General features: G+C 40.5%; 1 protein-coding gene across 7 annotated transcripts in view; it reads right to left on the minus strand.

The window, feature by feature from the left end:
- cast (calpastatin) overlaps window positions 1-19,773 on the minus strand; it is an 89,493-nt gene that overhangs the window by 38,686 nt on the left and 31,034 nt on the right. For 4 of the 7 annotated variants that reach the window (XM_007893096.2, XM_007893095.2, XM_007893098.2 and 1 more), the window contains exons 4-11: window positions 12,204-12,254; window positions 11,002-11,055; window positions 9,945-9,998; window positions 9,713-9,838; window positions 6,140-6,397; window positions 2,066-2,137; window positions 487-585; window positions 52-147 (exon numbers count right to left, since the gene is read on the minus strand). In XM_007893096.2, the coding sequence (XP_007891287.2) occupies window positions 52-147; window positions 487-585; window positions 2,066-2,137; window positions 6,140-6,397; window positions 9,713-9,838; window positions 9,945-9,998; window positions 11,002-11,055; window positions 12,204-12,254 (810 nt within the window). The remainder of the gene's footprint in view (window positions 1-51; window positions 148-486; window positions 586-2,065; window positions 2,138-6,139; window positions 6,398-9,712; window positions 9,839-9,944; window positions 9,999-11,001; window positions 11,056-12,203; window positions 12,255-19,773) is intronic. The other 3 variants (XM_007893094.2, XM_007893097.2, XM_007893100.2) reach the window with 3 other exon arrangements.

The following is a 19,773-nucleotide window of genomic DNA, read 5'->3' on the forward strand; positions in this document are numbered from 1 at the left end:
GAGCCAAGCTATTGGATATCATTTGAACTAAGAATAATTATACAACTGAACCTTAGTATTTGGATCCTCTTCAAATCTGTAGTCTGGTGGTATGGTTCTCTCATCTTCCCCTAACTTCTTAATCTTCTTCTCAGATCGTGGATCTTCCTAAAAATTAGAGATAAAATGTTATTTTAAAAAGGCAAAATTTAATCGAGATTAAGGTTTCGGTGTTTCATGAGTTCCAGAAAAAGAAACTACTTGTTAGACACTAAACCTTTGATATTGCAACTTTTACATCAAGAGAAAATCTCAGTGTTTTGCAAGCATTGCATTGTTGGAGTTGCTGTCCCACAAACACCCATGAAGCAAATAGCCATTTTATCTTGAGGACCATGAGTTACTTTCTTTCTTTCTGAACAGTGCCATGGGATCTTTAAACATAGTTTGGCCTGTACATGGGAACTGTATTTCATCATTACATCTGCAACAAAATGTCACGCATACCTGAACATTGGGGCCAGTGTATTTAGGAGCTGTAGGACCAGTGTCTTCAGGCAGAAGTGTGTCTGCCAACAAACTGACAGCACTTGGATCTGATTTACCCTTTATAGACAAAAGAGCATGTTTCAATATTTTAAACAGGAATCAACTGAAATGTACTCCCAGAGCACTGTTATACATATTATACTTAAGCAAAAGGTTATTCCAACTGCAGTAAATTTTGATAATTGAATACTCAATTTGACAGTGAAAATTATTCAATAAACCAAACTAAACATTGTTCAGGAGATGAGGAGAATACATTCACGCTGCATGATGATATTCACGCTGAATGTAGTGATTTGGGACTTGGTGTTTTTCCAGACTCAGATTAATTGTTTTATGTATGAGTGGACATGGGGAAAATTATTCAAAAAAATGAATTATTTGTATATCCAGCATTGAATTAACAAATCTATATTCTTTGATTAGGTGTGCAAATGGTTTGATATTTCTAAATTCTATTCAATAAACCAAATTATTCAATTATCTAATTTCATGTAATAGAATTTCACTATAAAACACAGTTGGCAAGATCAATGACTATAATAATATTCTGGCTCCAAAGAGCAAAATGCGGCCAAAGGCACATTTAATCAGCTGCTTCTCTACTAATGGGTGTAAAATCCACTCGGCAGTTTTCATTGAAAACAAATCTCTCTACGGTTTCATTACAAGTCTTGTATCTGCATCACTGTGATATGAGAGCTGTAATACAACCCAAGCGAGCTGGCAATCACTGCAGGAGGTTACACACCACTTGAGAAAGCAGCTGCTGACACCGTACATTTAAAGTCACAAATACAAAAACCCTCAGATGTCTCAATTAGCCATCTTTTCATTTCAAAATTCCAAGTCCCTCTAAGATATGAATGTTGCTCCTTCATCTGGGGAGATTCTTCCACTTCAATCGATCTCCAGAACAAAAGACTTGCCATTGTACAAGTGAGGTCTTTCTCACTTCGAACTTTCTTTTGTCACAACCCATCGATCTCTATTTTATCATTCTACAATGATGTTTGCTCCTCTAAACATTCATTCACTCTTGTTCTTCACCAATTTAAATCTGCAATAATCTACACACTTCCTTCTTGCTGACTTTCACTGTTGTAAAATGAAAACTCATTGTACCATCTCCTAATTATAATACATTGTTTTCCTCCCTTCAGTTTTTCCTATGACATCCAGGCTTTCCAAGCCGGTGGTGGGCATGTTCCTAACTACTTTTTTTTAATGTATCTTGTCCTTCCTCTTATTTTTTTCAATCCTGTCCTATGTGCCTGGCCTTTGATTAAGGGAAAATGACCAAGAAGAGCTGACTATTCTGTAAACCCATCCATTATTAGAAAAGTAACTGGTTTACTGAGACCATTGGCAGCATGCCTTTTGCATGTTTCAGTGTCGATACCTTTCTTCCAGTGATGTCAATGGGTGTAAATGTTTAGGCTGTCATGTTCATAGTCTGTTTGACATCCATTGGATTCTGAACCAATGGTGAAATGTAACTGGAGCATTAGTAGTGAACTCTTCCTTTGCTACCTACCTGAGCAGCACTTTTATTTGCAGAACCTGAAGCAGTGGATGAAACACTTGCAGATTCCTTTGGATTCTTGGGCTGCAACAGAATAAAATTAAGTTGAAATATCCCTGCAAGTCTCAACCCCTTGCTCTCAACACTCAAAGCCATTTCTATGACTTCTGATGTAGCAAAATAGAATTATATGCAGAACAAAAGGGTCACTGATCAAACAACCTCAGGCATATTGTTAATACGTCATCACTTGCCTCACCTCCAAACTCCAAACAGCACCACTGTGGTGTTTACATTTCACACATCAAACCAAACCATGCTTTTTGCCTGAGACTACCAGTGTAGTACCAAATCTGAGAGCAGTTTAATGTTGTGACCTTGTGCCCACTGGATTGAGATTGCCCAAACTGGCATGGAACCCTTAACACCATTAAACTGATTGGTAACTGCTTCCATCAGTTTGGAACAGAATCCAAGCCAGTTCCCAGAGTTACAAAATATGTATGGAAATCTCATCTTGGTTTGAATACTCTTAACCATGGTGCTGGGTTTCCACATGGGTCAGACACCCAACTGACCAAAAAATATATTAGAACTACTGTGTCAACCAGGTCACAACCTGGAAAAGCATAAACCTCTAGCCCAAATAGCCATCATAAAAGCATCTTTGATATATATGTGACATGGTAAGAAGCTATTTAGTTTGAGAAAACACTCGTTTACAGAAGCACAATTTCAGACATGTTAACTTGCCATATAAAAACTCAGTATTTTGTTTTTGTAAAATCAGGCGGTCTGTGGATTTTCTCTGTCGTTTGTATTGAAATCTCCTCGAAATCACACAGGGAAAAGGCAGTAGAATGGGACTAAACAGAGAGCTCTTTCAGAAAGCAATGCAGGTGCGATGGGCTGAATGCCCTCCTTCTGTGCTGTAAATTTTTAATAGGACAAATGGTGTCAGCCTGGCTTGATGGGTAGTACTCTCATCTCCGCGTCAGAAAGTTGTGGGTTTAAGCCCCACATTGAGACTTTGAACTCAAGTCTTGGCATACTCCCGTGCAGTGCTGGGGGGTGGGATGGGCTCTCCTGATTGGCTCCCATCAGCGCCTCCACACCTCAGATGCTGACAGCATCACCATCCATGTTTGCACACTCCACTTTACTAAGCCAGTCCGGAACTTGGAGTCTTGTTTGACCCTAAATTATCCTTTCTACCCCACATCCATGCCATGACCTGCACTGCCTTCCCCCACCTCTGCAACATCGCCCGGCTCCGCCACTGTCTCACACCGCAGGCAGCCGAAACCCTCACACAACCATTCATATCATGCAGGCTTGACTATGCAAACTCCTTGCTTGTCGGCCTCCCCAACTTCTCCCTCCGTAGGCTGCAGATCATCCAGGATTCTGCAGCCCGTGTTCTCTCCCCCATCAGGATCCGTGACCCTAGCAACCCCATCCTCCCATGACTCCACTGGCTTCCCATCACACAGAGGATACAATTCAAGATCCTTGTCCACACCTTGTTCTCCACTATCTCTGTGACCTCCTAACCCCCTACCATCCTGCCCGCTCCCTCCGTTCAGCAGGCTCCGGCATGCTTCACGTCCCCTGCCTCACCCTCCCCACCATTGGCGGGGCGTGCCTTCTGCCGCTCTTCCCCCACTCTCTGGAATTCCATCCCGCAGTCGGTCTGCCTCGCCCTCTCCCTTGCCTCCTTCAAGACCCACCTCAAGACCCTCCTCTTTGACCGTGCTTTCGATTACCCTGCTTCACCCCTACCTCCGCTCTCCCCAATCCCGATCCCCAGCTCAGGTCTGGTGAAACACTGTGCAGCGCCTTGGGATGTCCTCCCGACATGGAAGGCGCTTTACAAATGTAATTTTGTTGTTGTTGCTGTTGTTGTAAGGGGGTGGGGGGGTGGTGGGTGGTGGTGAGAAGAGAAGAGCAATAAACAAGAACAGAGCTGTTTCCTGGCTTGTTATCCCCACCACAGTAGTTCTGTACTGGTTTGAGGAAACAGTTACACTCATGTTTATACCTACAGAAGACCATGTAGTAGAACAGTTTATGGAGAACACGATTTTCTCATTGCCAACATCATTTTCCCCTTTATACCTACTGCTGAACTGATCACTCCAGAAATTGAACACTACACATCTTCGGATAGTGTTCACTTGTTCAGGATTCAGTCAATATTTTAAGAGAACTCTTTAAATTTGAATTCAAGATCCTCATCCTCACCTACAAGGCCATTCACGGCTTTGCTCCCTCCTACCTCTCCGAACTACTATCCCCCTACTTACCTGCCCGTACCCTCCATTCCTCTGGCTCCGGTCTGCTCAACATCCCCCGCCCCAACCACCCTAACATCGGTGGCTGGGCCTTCAGCCTCTCAGCCCCGAGCCTCTGGAACTCTATCCCCAGTGCCTTCGCCGCCGCCTCCCTTTCCTCCTTCAAGGCCGGTCTCAAGACCTTTCTCTTTGACCGTACTTTCAGCTCCCCTCTCGACTCTCTACCCCCTCCTCGCTCCCTCCCCTCACCCTGACCATTTCCCCCCTGCTCGGTTCCTAACCCAACAGTCCAGGGCCTTGGAACGTCCTCCCGACGTGAAAGGCGCTCTATAAATGGAATCTTGTTGTTGTTATAACAGTGCCTTAAATCATATCTATCCACATCATAGTACAATTATGCTATTCCATATAACACAGCTAGAAATACCAAACTAACACATATTATTGTTCTTAAGATTAGAGATTCGTAGAAAATCACTATTGTAGTTTAGCATTTTTTCCAACCTCCAAAATGCCCAGAACACATTAACAACTTCCCTTGAAATGGAGAGAAAGTTAGACATGAAAGCCTGAATTTGTCAAGACCATCCTGAATGTTCCTATACCGAGTTATGACACAACTATTAGATAAAGAGAGTGGAAAACCTATGTGAGAGTGACCAAAACACATCAAAATAACATTCAATTCTGCCTCAAAAGCAACCCTGCTGCTGATTATCTGAATGTGAAAGTGGCCATATGATTAAATGAACAGCTGAATTGCAGGAGTTGGTGATTAACTCAAGAGAAGTTTTTCTCCTTTCATGTAAAAGGGATCATTTTATGCTGAGAACTACAAATGGTAAATTTGTCACTGTATCTTTCATGTGAAATTCCATTCCAAAGGTGTATTTTTGTTATTTAAAATATATTCCTCCCCCATTCCCACGAGTCACAGAACGAGGATCATTGGAACTATTTAAACCAGGTTGATCATTTCAAATAACACTAAATTCACAAAGTAGATGGTCTTACATCTTAGCCCCAATTCTTTGAAGCTATCTCAATTTCTAATAGACCTGTTAACTTCAGCATTTAACAAACAGAACATATTCTGTTCTTCCCAATTTCACAACCTTAGACTGTAAGACCATTTTGTCTTGTAATGTAAGACAGTGAAGAAATGTGCATTTTTTTAAAATTTGGAGGATGGTTTTCCACAGTTATTAAAACAGGACTGGATACCAAATTGAGGCTGAATTTAAGAGTTTTTCACAATTCTTCATTTTCAAAGCAAGACAATCATAAAGGTTAGGACTGGTGAAATTTCAATCTCTGTGTGTTAGTCTTCCTTCTAACCACACATACATATATTAGACAGGAACATTTTTCATAAGCAAAGCATCCATTTGAAACTGGTACAGGTACAGCTCTAACAGGCCATTCTCCTACATGCAATATTAATGGCTCAACTCCAAATACTCATAACTGTCAAATTCTTTATCTGGTTATTCAAGACCCAATAGAAAAGAATTGATGGATTGCTGGTTTCCAGTGTTAATTGATCACATTTTGTTTTGAAAAATTGTGACAATAATTCACAGGAAATAATATTCATATTATTCAGATTAAAAGAAATCCAAGCTTTTTCATATTATTGTATTCGAATTACGAGAGTCACAATTATTTACAGAGTTCATCTCTGTTACAATTTTGTCTCAAAGTGATCTTTAGATGTTGAAGGCTATTGATTGTTCAAGATTTTAAGCTGTATTTGTCCATCAATAATCTTCCTCAGGTGTCAATGTCTTACCTCAATAACTGATGCATTTTTCAGTGTTGTAATTACTGCTCCCTTCTGGTCAATACTGGTACTCTCCAAAGACTTGATAATGGTTCCCTTTAAGCTGTTTATTTCCTCACCAATCATGAGTGATACCTCGCTCATAATTTGACTTTTCATATCAGCTACAATCTTCATTACGTCTTCTAAATGTTTCTGATGTATTTCCTCTTTGAAGCGCACGCTGTTGGCATTTGCTGCATGTATGTTGCGGGATTGCTTAACGTCCTGTTAGAAGTCAGAGCAAGACTGGACAGTGACACATCTGTAACTGTCCCTCTTGGAGGGTCTTTTAATGGAAATTCTAAGGCGGTGCATATTCAGTAGGTAACAGCAAACAACCCACTGGTAACCTGCCCACTTGCATATCTCAACATCTAATAGCAAAACTATAATTCCATTGCTTCCAACCTCTCAATTGTTTGCTGCATTCTTTATATAAGAAGTAACAATCTTTCACTAAGCTTGTTTACTTTGCTTCCAAATCCTCAAACTGTGGTCATATAGTTATCACTTCTTGTTGAATAAACTAGATTCTTCACCTCAAGATCACTAGCAAATGCACTTAACATTACATGCTTTATTAAATCTATTTTCCAATGCTAAATTCAACAAAATAATGGTCCATTCCCCTCATTCTTTGCAAATTATTGAACACTATTTTTAGCCACTCAGCTAAAACTTAAAACTGAATTTCTACACTATTCATAACACAGCAACAAACATATACACATCCAGTACATGAATTAATTTGAATGAATAATTATTCCATCTTTCACAGACATTGCTACTTTAAAGAACAATTAAGATTTTTTAAAAGGACAGAAAGATTAGGATTATCTGACTGAAAATCATTAGTTTATTAAAATTGAATATGCAATTCTAAATTTTTAACTGGTTGATTAATCAGCTCATTAAAAGGATAAGTGCGACAGATCTAGAATCAAGCATGCATTGGTTGGGTAACAAATTGAGCTGTCTAACTCCACCTAGACTTTAAAAAAAACTGCACCTGTTATACAATAAAAGAAATTACAAGATAATTTTACAATAAGACACAGATTACAATACTTTAAATACTAGTAGTAGAATCGAACCAAGATCTTGATCATAACATTTCTACCATTCAGATTCACTCCTTTGCACTTCAAATCTATCTGCACCGTATCACACCCCACACCTTTCCCCCCCGAACAGTACCAAGTGTGACCACCTGAAACTGCACCTAGAGCTATGTTACTGGAAGTAAAACAATAGACTTTTATCCACTAGTTGTGCAGAGTATAAGGAAAATCAATACAACATTCCTTCAAAGCATCTAAACTAGTGTCAGATGTCAGAACTAATGTGCTTGGCTATGGAATATCGGAATCGAGTCATCCACTGCGTCTCAATAGTCCAGTTTTTGATCCAGGCAGGCCCACAGCCTAACTTTTTAACAAGACTTAGAGGAGCAGAACAGTCACTGCAGACTGAGATTTCTCGCACTTAGTACTTGGCAACCCTGCAAGCCAAAGTCCTAATGTGTAGGGTGATCCCGGTAGGCAAGCAGTGTTAAACTTACTAGTGTTCACGTTAGAAAGCTGCATGGTGTTAGTTGTTCAGATACCATCAGTATCCCTAGTGCACACTCTGGTGTCCCCAAACTCTGGCTCTTGCCAATTTGTTGCTAAACTCTCCAGGATTAAGTAAGTAGGGTGAAGTTTTCTGGGAAAGTACACTCCATGCCAAAAATGGAAACTACGGAAATCTCGGTAGTTTAGCTTATGAGACTCTTAATCATGTTGGTGAGTTTCTGTATATATTGGAAACACTGCTGACCAATAACAAAAGCCTCATTTGTACCAACCAAATTGATTTTGCCACCGAACATGCAGAATAAACATAGTACAAGTTTGGAGGGAAAGCTCACCAAACTGGAATGAGAAGAAAATATTGAGATATTACTGACAATATTCTGAAAGGGTACATAATAAATGTTAGAACGTTAATGGATTTAAATTGATGAGGAACAAAGAGGGCATAGTGGAAATTCGACAAGACTTGTGGCATTAGAGATCACAGAGATCAATCACAGAGCAGATTTTTGTAAAGACCGACTCTAAGCAAAGCCAATTAATGCTGTGCCACTTGTTTCCTTTCAAAATGAGTTGGATGAATCTCTGTTTAGAAATGGTACTCAAGGTTAGAATGATAAGCATATACTTAGATGATCAAATTCTCCATGGCACACAATACAACAACAAAATTACAGTTTTACAGTGCCTGTCATGTACGTGAAAACAATAATTCTAGTTATGCTCGCATCACGTTAACGTTGCCTATGGAATGCATCGGGTTAAGGTTTAATCATATATATTGCAGCTCTAGACTAAAATCATGGCACTTCTATACATTTCTTCCAATTAGGCAACTGGAATTTGTTTCATAGTTATCTTCTTTATAGTTTTATTAAACATATAAGATTACAGAATTAATTTCAAGTACAAATCGTGAAGCCATTCAGATATTTTGCTCAGTGATTTGGATAGAATGAACTTTCCCACATGGGGAAACATTATAATCAATCTCAGTCACATTTATTAACACCAAATAATAATTCTTGCATTTGATATAGCATGTTTCACATCGACAGCACTGAATAAGATTTTTATTCTAAAGTTCAGTGACTGTATTTTGTAGGCAAGTTTAGACAAAGAAACTTTAAAGCACGTTTCTCATCCTTTCTTGTTTCAATTTGCTTTGATCCATTCAGAATAACAGTGTCTGATCCATGAAAGTATTAAATCACAAGTACGCCCTTGAACCATCGAAATTCAGATTTTATGATTAATGTATTACAATTTCTGCAAATTTCACTCCAAAATTCTTCAGAGTTAATATAAAAACCATTGCCATAAAATTTAAGATTTGTGCATAATTTTAGAAAATTCTTTAATTCAGCCTTACGTTTCCTGCGTTTTTAAAAAGAATTGAAGATATTCCAAGATTCTGCATAACCTTACAATTTAAGAGAGTGGTCTTAAGGCTAAGACTATGAGAAATTAAATTCTTGAAATCCAATCATTTTCCATCACTTCTACTAGCAACCAGATCAGATGTCAGTAGTTATTGATAAGGATAAGTAAAATTACTCTGGAAACAAGTAAAATCTGTATCTCAGAGTTATTCCCTGGGCTGGCACAAGTTATAGAAACTGAATTCTGGAGCGCAGGTTACACAAACAGGTTACAGAAGTAAAGGGCAGTTATTATATAGACACACAGTGAAGTAGTACAAACAAGAAAAAAGTCACAAGCCCACCAATAAATTGACATTTGCGCCTTTAGCTTGTAACTGTTAGTGGCACACCCTTGTTCCTAAAAGAAGTAGCATTGACGTTAGCAGAGTACAATCTTTCATATGAAATGTGCACAAATGCAAAATAAATTCAGTTGCAGAACAAGTACCCGCTGGGTAGTTTTCCCATTACTTATGCTAAATCTGACTGCACACTTGGTTTTGGCCTCTTAGATCTATCATGCCAATTCTAAAATTATTTACCTTTGAAGTATCACTTGTTTTTCCCAGGACCATTTTGCCCTTTTGGGAGCCTGCTATAGGGCTGTGTGACTGTTTTTCTCCTGTGGTCCCACTTGATTTAGTAGAGGAAACAGTAGCAGCTTTACCCTAGCATGAAGATTAAAAAGCATTAAAAGCAGAAACATGCAGCAAGGGGATACCTGAAATGCACCATAAAAACGACACAATTGATCAAGGATATCTTTCTATTTACCAAAGCTGTATCTTTCGGCTTTGCCCCAGAGAAACTTGAGGAGCTTGTGGCCTGCTGGAAGAAGAAATATTGTTCTTACTTTAAAAAATTAAATGATGTTATTTTAAAAAATATATTTTGGGGTGATGAAATGTTTTGCAAATCATTTCAGGACATTTTCATTAAATGGTAGCATCCCATGGTATTTTACACTTTTACGTCACTGTTTCATAAGATAATAAAGCATGGATTAAGAAAAAGTTTAGCATGCCAACACTCTTGTTCCATCTATTGACAATACAGAGCACCGCAGTGGTTAGAGCACTCACTTTGCAGGAGCCAGATACATCAGTCACACTTCAATTCTAGGCATGGTGAGAACTTGGTCAAGTTTCTGTACTCCACACTTTGCAAGCGAGAGACCTGAGTTCAATTCCAGGCAGGGTGAAACCTTGGGCAAGTTTCCTTACTCCACACACCTAATAATAATCTCTCCAAAACCAAAAACAATAATAAATTGGTCATTTTCAATCTACGACTGTTTGTGGGACATTGCTGTATGTAATTGGCTGCCGCGTTCGTCCACAAATATACAGTCAATTCACTTTACAGTGTGTTCTGTGAAGTGCTTTGGAACGTCCACCCGACGTGAAAAGCGCTATATCAAATGCAAGGATTATTATTATTATTATTATTATCTCAAACTACTAAGACATAATCAGCAACAATTCAACCCGATTATCGGGTTGAATTATTGGGGTCAATTTCTTTAAGTTCCCAATATAGAGAACCTTGCATTTGTCCATATTGAACTTAATTTCCCAATGATCAACCCAGGTGCACACCTTGGCAAACTTTTTTTTAAAATTGTATTGGGCTTTTTTGATTCCATGAGTCCCTCTATCTTGATGTCATTTATGAATGTAACTAACTTACATTGAGTCCGTAGATCCTAGTTATTGATGTATACGAGGAACAGGAAGGGTCCCAGTTTGATTGCTTCAGAAGAATTTATACACTGTATATTTATTGGCTCTATCACTTTGATTGTTAACTGTAGGTAGAGGTTGTAGCTTACCTTGGCTGCTGGATTTGTTTTGCTCCCTGGTTCCATCTTGGGGGTCGGTTTACCCTTGTGTTGAAATTCAAGAATATTTAGTATTAAAATATTGAGCAAGTGAATGAATTTTTTTAAACAAGTAAACAACCCGATTGTGCTGTAAGCAAAGTCACGCTACAATGAAATGTGGCAAAATGTGTTTCAGCGAGAGATGCAAAGAGTATCAAGACAGCTATTATATGCTCACAGTTACACCCCATGAGAATTGCCCTGGTACACGATCCATCACAACATTAATAATTATCTGCTGGGTCTATATAATTAAAAAGAAAAATTTGTCTGCCCGGATGGCTGAGTCAAATGGCTGAGGTGGTAAAACTCTTGCCCAGGTATTTCTTGTATAGACTTAGTTCTAAGAATCCACACCGATAGGTACTCAGTTGGCAGATCTCCGCTATGGTGAAAGTGCTACAATAGGCTTCAGTTCCACTGGGTTAGAGAAAGTTAGCTTGAGTTTCTTATCTCTGTCCTGTGCTTTTCTACTGGAAGACGTGTGTGTGTGTGTGGTGGTGGGGGGGGGGGGGGGGGGGGTAGAAGAGTGGGGGTAGTTAGGGAGGGATAGGGAGGGAAATGTATTTCACACATAAACAGGATTAACCTGTTTGTCCACATTTGACTGTATGCTGACACTTCATGTCAGACGTAAAGAACATGAAGAAGTCATGTGGATGAGTTATTGAATGACAGTTGGTGCTTTTACTTGACCACAAGTCAGCAACAGAAGCCAAATAGATACTGTATTGGAAAGAAATCAACACTGTGGCTTCAGCACAATTTAGTGCACAATGGTTAAGCCTAGAGATCGCTGTACTCCTAATTGTGGAGAACTGTAAACAGACATCAACAAAATAGCACCATGACTTAATCAGTACTCAGCAATGAGGTATTCACATGCCAGTTCTAAGTTTATAAACAGGCATTTTTCCCTTGCCCTCGCTGGCCTCCATCAAAGATTTGGAAAACCTCCTACAGAGCCTTTGTGCTGACGTCATAAAAGTGTTCAAAACAGAAACTAGCCAATCGCTGTCAACGGAAATTCCACTAGTTCAGAGCAGATTCAATGTGATAAATAGCCCTATGGTTATGAAACGTTGCAAATTTCTGTGTCACTGCCGTCTAAAAACAATTGACACTTGACACAGAATGAGTGAGGCACCTACCTTGCTTGGGTCTGTTGTTTTTTGCACTGTGACTCCCGGTTTTGTGGAGTGCTTTAAAACAGAAGAAAACAAGAAAATTAGGTTCTCAAAATGAAGCAGCTGTAGTTTTGCATTTGTAATGTAAAACACTAGCTACTAATTTATTTTTGGGGATTTCTACATTCAGAAAAGCACAAGAGACTTATACAGATTTAACAGGCTGATCATGTTGTGTGTAAGGAACCTACCCGACCAGTTACAAAATATGTACTTCGACAAGATTTTCTGCACTGCTTGGACCACATATAACATTCACAATCTTGCCACACAATATTCTAAGTCAATTTTCAAAAGTAGTCACAAGCCTTCCAAGAAACATAAACTTGGACTTACCTCAGGATTCCATATTTATTTAACATACAAGTGTAAAGTGTAGTGACTGTGTATTTTGTGGGCAAATTCTGAAAGGCCTGTAGAGAGAAACCATTATTCAAAAACTGTTGGGGGCAGTGGAAATGGAAGTGTCAGTCCTAAACATGTCATTGGGAGCAGATTTTTAAATTCACAAAATGAATGCACCCTCTCTCCTTTTGATAGTTCTCTGATCACTTTCCACTTGGATTGGAAAAGACAAAGACTATTACAAACAAAAACAAATGTTTTTCTCTTTCATATCCCTCAAATCAGAGCGATCTAATTTCCTTTTAAATTTGCTGACAGGCACCACTTCCCATATCCACCCCTCTCTGTTGAAAATTGATAATTTTATGCATGAAGTGTCTTTTTGTCCACAAAATATACAGTCAATTCACTTTACAGTATATTCTGTGAAGCGCTTTGAGGCGTCTCGAAGACGTGATAAGGCGCTATAACAAATGCAAGGATTATTATTATTACATATCTAATCCTGAATGAATATCCTGGGTAGTTCAGTGGGTTGAAACGGGAAGATTCTGAGTTTCAACCTGGGATTTTTAATCAGGTCCATTACCATTCTATTTCTTTAATATTTATAGTAACTATTATACATACAAAAAAAATCCACTGCGGACATTATCAGAAATCCTTTCATCAAACTCAATAATGCAGAAATTGTCTGTTCAAAAAGAATAAGTTCTCTCTCGTTGTCTTTAATCCCTCATGGGAGCTAATACTGTAAATCTATATGCTCACTTAAGCTGTAACTAGTCCCAAAACACCCTACAGTTGTAAACTGTAAAACTGCAACATTGTCCTTTCCTGCTGTAAGCATTTATTTCGCTGTTGAGGCAAGAAAACATCGTTTGGGTTATTCATCATAAAGTGGTGACATTATCAGAGGAGTATTTAACCAACATGTCGAGAGACGACATTTACACCACATACCACACCCAAGTCAATGTAACAAATCATAACTAAAACGCAGGATGGCCACAAATGTGACAGATTCCTGTTTGTGATACACGAACATCTAAAATGTAGAGTCGTTTCACTATGTAATAGTAGAATGTGAATCAGCTGAAACACATAGTGATTTTGCTGCTTTAGTATTATGGAAAACACCCAGAATTTCAGAAAAAGGTAATGCAACAATCCTTCCAACTTTTAAGAGTACAGGGCTTCAAAATAAATGAGCGGCTTGAAGCATCAATGACCATAACCTCTACAAAAAGGATGTGGTAATCCTAAGATTACAAAGGCGGTCCACATTTCACTATCAGAAAAGTCCCTTCTCCTTTCAATCCCTGTGTAGCCAACGCTTTTCACTTTGAGAATCCAAATAACATGGAGCCTCCACCTAACATGGCCTTTCCTGACAAGTAAAAGCAAAGCTGCCCATCCCAGCAAATCCACAGCAGCTGCAAAGCTGCACGTCAGCTGCTGTTGCTTTACCACTTCTGACAGTAAAACAAAACTAGCCGGAGCTTTGCAGCTGGCCCACGTCAGACTGGGTGTATGTTAATCATGTGTGCGCTCTGGTAAAATGAAGGGCTGCAATTTTTGGAAAAGCTTTACAATCTGTGGTTCCTCGATTAACCCTTTGAGTGCCACAGGCAACTTAACTTACTTCAATCAGTAACTTGTTGGCAGACAAGGAACTGAGTAACCCTTAAACAATGGCAGGCAGCACACAATTCCCTGAAGCTGCCCGCGGTTGAATGAATGAAAGAAACTGTCTTGGAACAACAACAAAATTACATGTGGCTTTCATGTGGGGAGGACGTCCCAAGGCGCTGAACAGTCAGGGATGAGGACCTGAGCATGGGGGGCAGGGTTGGGATAAGCGAGAGCAGAGGGAGTAGGAGGGCAGCTGAAGGCACCCTTCTGGAAGTATTATATATGAAAACGATACATTTGGAAGACCAAACATTATCCTTGTATGTACAAGCTTGGATTCATTGATCCAAGGAAATAAAGTTTTTTTTATTGAAACAATTCTCTGGCTAATTTATCCCCTTAGCAAGCGCTTTAGTGGACCTGAAACTTGAAAGTCCACCTAATCTTAGCCTGAAGGATGATTTCATCTTCAAACTTACAAACCTGCAGAGATATGGAAAATTATAAAATTTAGTTTCAATTTGGAAAGTGGAACAAGTTGTAATAGATTCACCCCATATATACAATCCACACACACACACACACTTACTTCACTGCAGTTTCTTTAACAATCTTTGAAGTACGATATTTCACAATTCCAATTCAGATAATTTTGCTCTTTGGTGGAATAAAGAGATTCGGAGAGAGAGAGAGCACAAGATCACAGGTTTAAGGAGAGAATTGCAAAGAGTAAGGGAGTGGGGAGGAGGCATTGACAGAAAGCTCAAGAACCAATGTCATGAGAGAGAAGGCAAAATATGAACAGCAGTTGTGAGTTGAAGAATGGAGGGTGTGGCCCGAATGTGATTGGTGTGTGGATGCAGATTAAGGACAGGATTTGGCTTCTCTGTGATAACCTTACCCACATATCCAGACTTTATTCATTAAAGCGCAGGTTTCATTCTGTTTTAAAACATGCACATGTCATTGGTACCACATACACTCCAACACAGAATCGTTTATACAGTATATTCATGTTACACCCATAGTACTTGATATCTAGACTTTGACTATTTTGAAATGGCCTCATCACTCAGTAAAGGAGATTTCAGGTAGATTTGAATAACACAAAACGCAGCTGGAAACCTAAATAAAGAAATAAGGCTATTCTCAGACCGCCCGACATGTCAGCAAATCCACTGTTTTCACACCAGGCAGATTTACGTAAGCCATTTAGAACCTCACAACCCAGCCCTTTTAAATTCCTTCTGTGGGCAGTTTCAATTGAACCGCACCTCGCATTAAACCTCAAAACAGCTAATCACTGAGTGCTTGTAGAACAGCCCAACCTGTTTCCTTGTGGAGAAAGAAAAAACTATTGCTTCACATCAGTTGGCATTGACTCGGGTTCCCACCGAAATAGTAAGTAACACTACCTTGCATTTGAATTGATACCTCACTCTGAAGTGCACTGAATACGCATTTTGTAAATTAAAGTGGCAACCATTTTGCCACATCTACCCACAACAATGTCCCACAAACAGTCATGAAGTGAATAACTTTTTTTATGTAAAACCAGGGTGTGGTTGTTGGCCAGGAGGGAGAAAAAAAACCCTCCTAGCCTTGAATAGTGTGTGGGATCTTTAACGTTCACCTGAACAGGTAGATGGGACCTCAGTTTAATGTTTCATCAGAAGATAATGAGGTTCACCTATCAGCATTGTATTGGAATGTCAGTCTATGACCTCCAAATCGTTTTATCCCCTCTCCTTAGGGTTGCCACCTCCGAGACATAATTCACTCAGTGTCGCTGCCACATAACACTTCTCCTCTCAGGTCTTCTCGATTTATTTCCTTGAGTGCTATGGTACAAAATGAAACACCTAGCTGGATTGATACTTTTGGTCACAACAGATGTATTTGAAACTGACTCATACAGTAGCTGCACGCGTTGGACCAAATGTTTCACATTTATGTTAGTACCTGCCTGCCACCAACATCCATGCCACTGTGATTTACACTGTGCCATTTCACACTGGCAAGAATGTTGGTGGGAGACAGAGTGAGAGGCCAGTAGGGAATCCTACTGGCAAGCCAGTACAGAAACTGGTTCGGCCTGTTAAAAATTGGACAGGTGGCAACCCTCCCCTCCAGTCTCAGCTATTAAAGGCACTGTAGTATCCAGTGTGAAATGGAGTGCTACAGATTGACAGGCGATATCATTAGCCAAAAGGAGCTATTGGTGCCCACGGAACTGTACTGCAGCACAATTCACAAAATTATATAGAATGCTACAGCACAGAATCAGGTCATTCCAAATATATTGATGATTTCAAGAGTGGAGGAGAGAAAATTGAAATTGGGGCAGGAGTACTAACAACAGCAATAAAATTGCATTTATATAGTGCCTTTCCCATTGGAAGGCCATGCCAAGGCACTGGAAGGCATTGGTTAGAAAAGTATTGGTAAAGTAAACGTTAGAACAAAACGCAGCTGTGACCTGAATTCCAGAAACAATGAATCATCGGCACCATAGTAACAGGAGCATAAACAAAGGGAGGAATAACTGTTTTTTGCTAGAATTGAATTGTATTTCACAGCAGTTGAAAGTACGGAGTCAGTCATAGTAGCTTCACTGTGTGAAAATAGGATAGTTAAATCATGTCACAGTCTCAAGGGATGAAAGCAGTGTCTCAAGATCAAAGCAACGATGGAATTCTGAGGCCACAGTTGGATTTGGAGTGGAACCGCAACAGGATTTGGAGTGGAACAATGACGGGATTTGGAGTGGAACCACAACAAAATATTGCTATAATTAGCACCTTTCATTTTGCGAGGATGTCTCAAGGTGCCGGACAGTTGAGAGTTTGCTCACGAGCTGGAGGTTGGATTTGGGAGAGAAAAAAGATGACCGAATGCATGGTCAAAGAGGAAGGTCTTGAAGTGGCCCTTGAAGGAGCTGAGAGAAGGAGCAAGGTGAAGAGCTCCGGCATGGAATTCCAGAGAGTGGGGACAGATGGAATGGGATTTGGAGTGTTTCAACGAGATTTGGAGCTTGACAACGGCATTTAGAGCTTGTCGGAGTCCATATTTTAAGACAAATTGGGCTAAGACTAGATGAGATATTGTCCAAAGTTTTAAATACAGAGAATTTCACAAGCCCTTCAAGATGTTGTCATGAATGTTAAACACATTTAACGACAACAACAAAATTACATTTGTAAAGCACCTTTCAAGTCGGGAGGACGTCCCAAAGCGCTGGACAGATAAGAGTTACGGACCCGAGCTGGGGGTCGGGGTCGGGGAGGGTGGAGGGCAGGGGGGGAAACAGCGAGATCGAATACACGGTCAAAGAGGAGGGTCTTGAGATGGGTCTTGAAGGTGGCAAGGGAGGGGACGAAGCGGAGGGATTGCAGGATGGAGTTCCAGAGGGTGGGGGCAGAGTGGCAGAAGGCCCGCCCTCCAATAGTGGGGCGAGCGAGGCGGGGAACGTGAAGCAGGCTGGAGCCCACTGAATGGAGGGAGGGTGCAAGATGGTAGGGGCTTAGGAGGTCGCAAGACCATGGCGGGGAGCAAGACCATGGAGTACTTTGAAGGCGAGGACCAGGATCTTGAATTGTATCCTCTGTGTGATGGGAAGCCAGTGGAGTTGGGCAAGGATGGAGGTGATAGGGTCGCGGAAGAGGACACAGGCTGCAGAGTTCTGGATGATCTGCAGCCTATGGAGGGAGGAGTTGGGGAGGCCGACAAGCAATGAGTTTGCATAGTCGAGCCTTGATGTAATGAAAGCATGTATGAGGGTTTTGGCGGCCTGCGGTGTGAGACAATGGCAAAGTAAGGTGATGTTGCGGAGGTGGGGGAAAGGCAGAGCGGGTCATGGCACAGATGTGGGGTAGAAAGGGTAGTTGAGAGTCAAACAAGACACCAAGGTTCTGGACTGGCTTAGTGAGATGGAGTGTGCAACCATGGATGGTGATGCTGTCAGCGCCTGAGGTGAGGAGGTGCTGACGAGGGCCAATCAGGAAAGCCTCGGTATTGTTGACGTTCAACTGAAGAAAGTTAGCTCTCATCCAGGACTTGATGTCTGACAGACATTCTGTCAGGACAACAGTGGTCCTGGAGTCAAGGGTGGAGGCAGAGAGGTACAGTTGGGTGTCATCCGCATACATGTGGAAGTTGACCCATGTCTGCGGATAATGTCACCAAGAGGGAGCATATAGATATTGAAGAGGAGGGGACCAAGGACAGAACCCTGAAGAACGCCGCATGAGATGGTGCGGGAGCTAGAGGAGAAGCTGTTTGTGGAGATGAAGTGGAGGCAGTGTGAGAGGTACGATCTGAACCAATCAAGGACAGAGCCGTGAAGTTTGAGGTGAGAAGAGAGGCGGTAGATGAGGATAGAGTGGTCGATGATGTCGAAAGCAGCAGAGAGGTCAAGGAGGACGAGGAGGCAGAGGGAGCCCTGGTCGCAGATGGACAGAATGTCATTTGTCACTTTGACCAGGGTGGTTTCTATGCTGTGGGAGACACGGAAGCCCGATTGGAGGGGTTCGAGAAGGGAGTGGCGGGAAAAGAAGGAGCGAAGCTGAGAAGCAACAACTCATTCCAGGATGTTGGAGAGGAAAGGGAGGTTGGAGATGGGGCGGTAGTTTGGGAGTAGAAGGGTTCAGGAAAGGTACTTTAAAGATAGGAGTGATGATGGCGGCTTTTAATGGGGTGGGAACAGTACAAGAGGACAGGGAGATGTTTATGATGTCATAATATTTCTTAACATTTCTTTGGGCAAATTACAGAATAGAATCGCACATATACACAGAGAAAATGTAAAAATGCAAATTACAGAATAGAATCGCACATATACACAGAGAAAATGTAAAAATGCTTACAGTAGAGCTATTGAACCAGGAACAAACATGGGTGAGAATACTGAAGAAGGTGATGGGACTAAGGAAGTCAATGATTGAATCCAGATGAAAGCCAATTCCAAATTGCTAAATATTTAATCCCTCCTCCTGCCTGAAGTCAGAGGACTGAGCTCCAAGAATCAGATGTACTCTGACAAAATGGTTAATTTCCTCAAACAGATCTCAGCATGCTTTAAAACTTAAAACCACGTAGTTTAGAGAATCTTATTCGGGCCGGGTGCTTACTCAATCCCTATTAAAATTATACTACAGGTCATTTTTTTCTACTGAAAACAATAGCTGATAAATCTACTGAAATCCTCACGCAAAATACCATCACTCTGGATATAGCACTTTTTCTCCAACAGTAGTTATTGGAAAAAATTAGCAGCTTTTAGTCATCTTAACACTTTTGTAAAATAAAAGATCACAAGTTTATCTCTTGTCTTTGCAGTTAGTTCATTTATAATAACGACAACAATAATCCTTACATTTGATATGGTAGTGGGAGAACAACTCAAAGAACTTCACAGGATTTTGCTGTAAAGTGCAATGACAATTTGTGCAGTAGAGTCCAGTGTATTTTGCAGGTGAACGTGGCAGCCAATTTGCACACAGCAATATCCCACAAACAGCTATGCAGTAAGATGGACAATTTCATTTGGGGGATT

Source organism: Callorhinchus milii, unplaced genomic scaffold (genome assembly GCF_018977255.1).
Source record: "Callorhinchus milii isolate IMCB2004 unplaced genomic scaffold, IMCB_Cmil_1.0 Scaffold1, whole genome shotgun sequence".
Lineage (NCBI taxonomy): Eukaryota > Metazoa > Chordata > Chondrichthyes > Chimaeriformes > Callorhinchidae > Callorhinchus > Callorhinchus milii.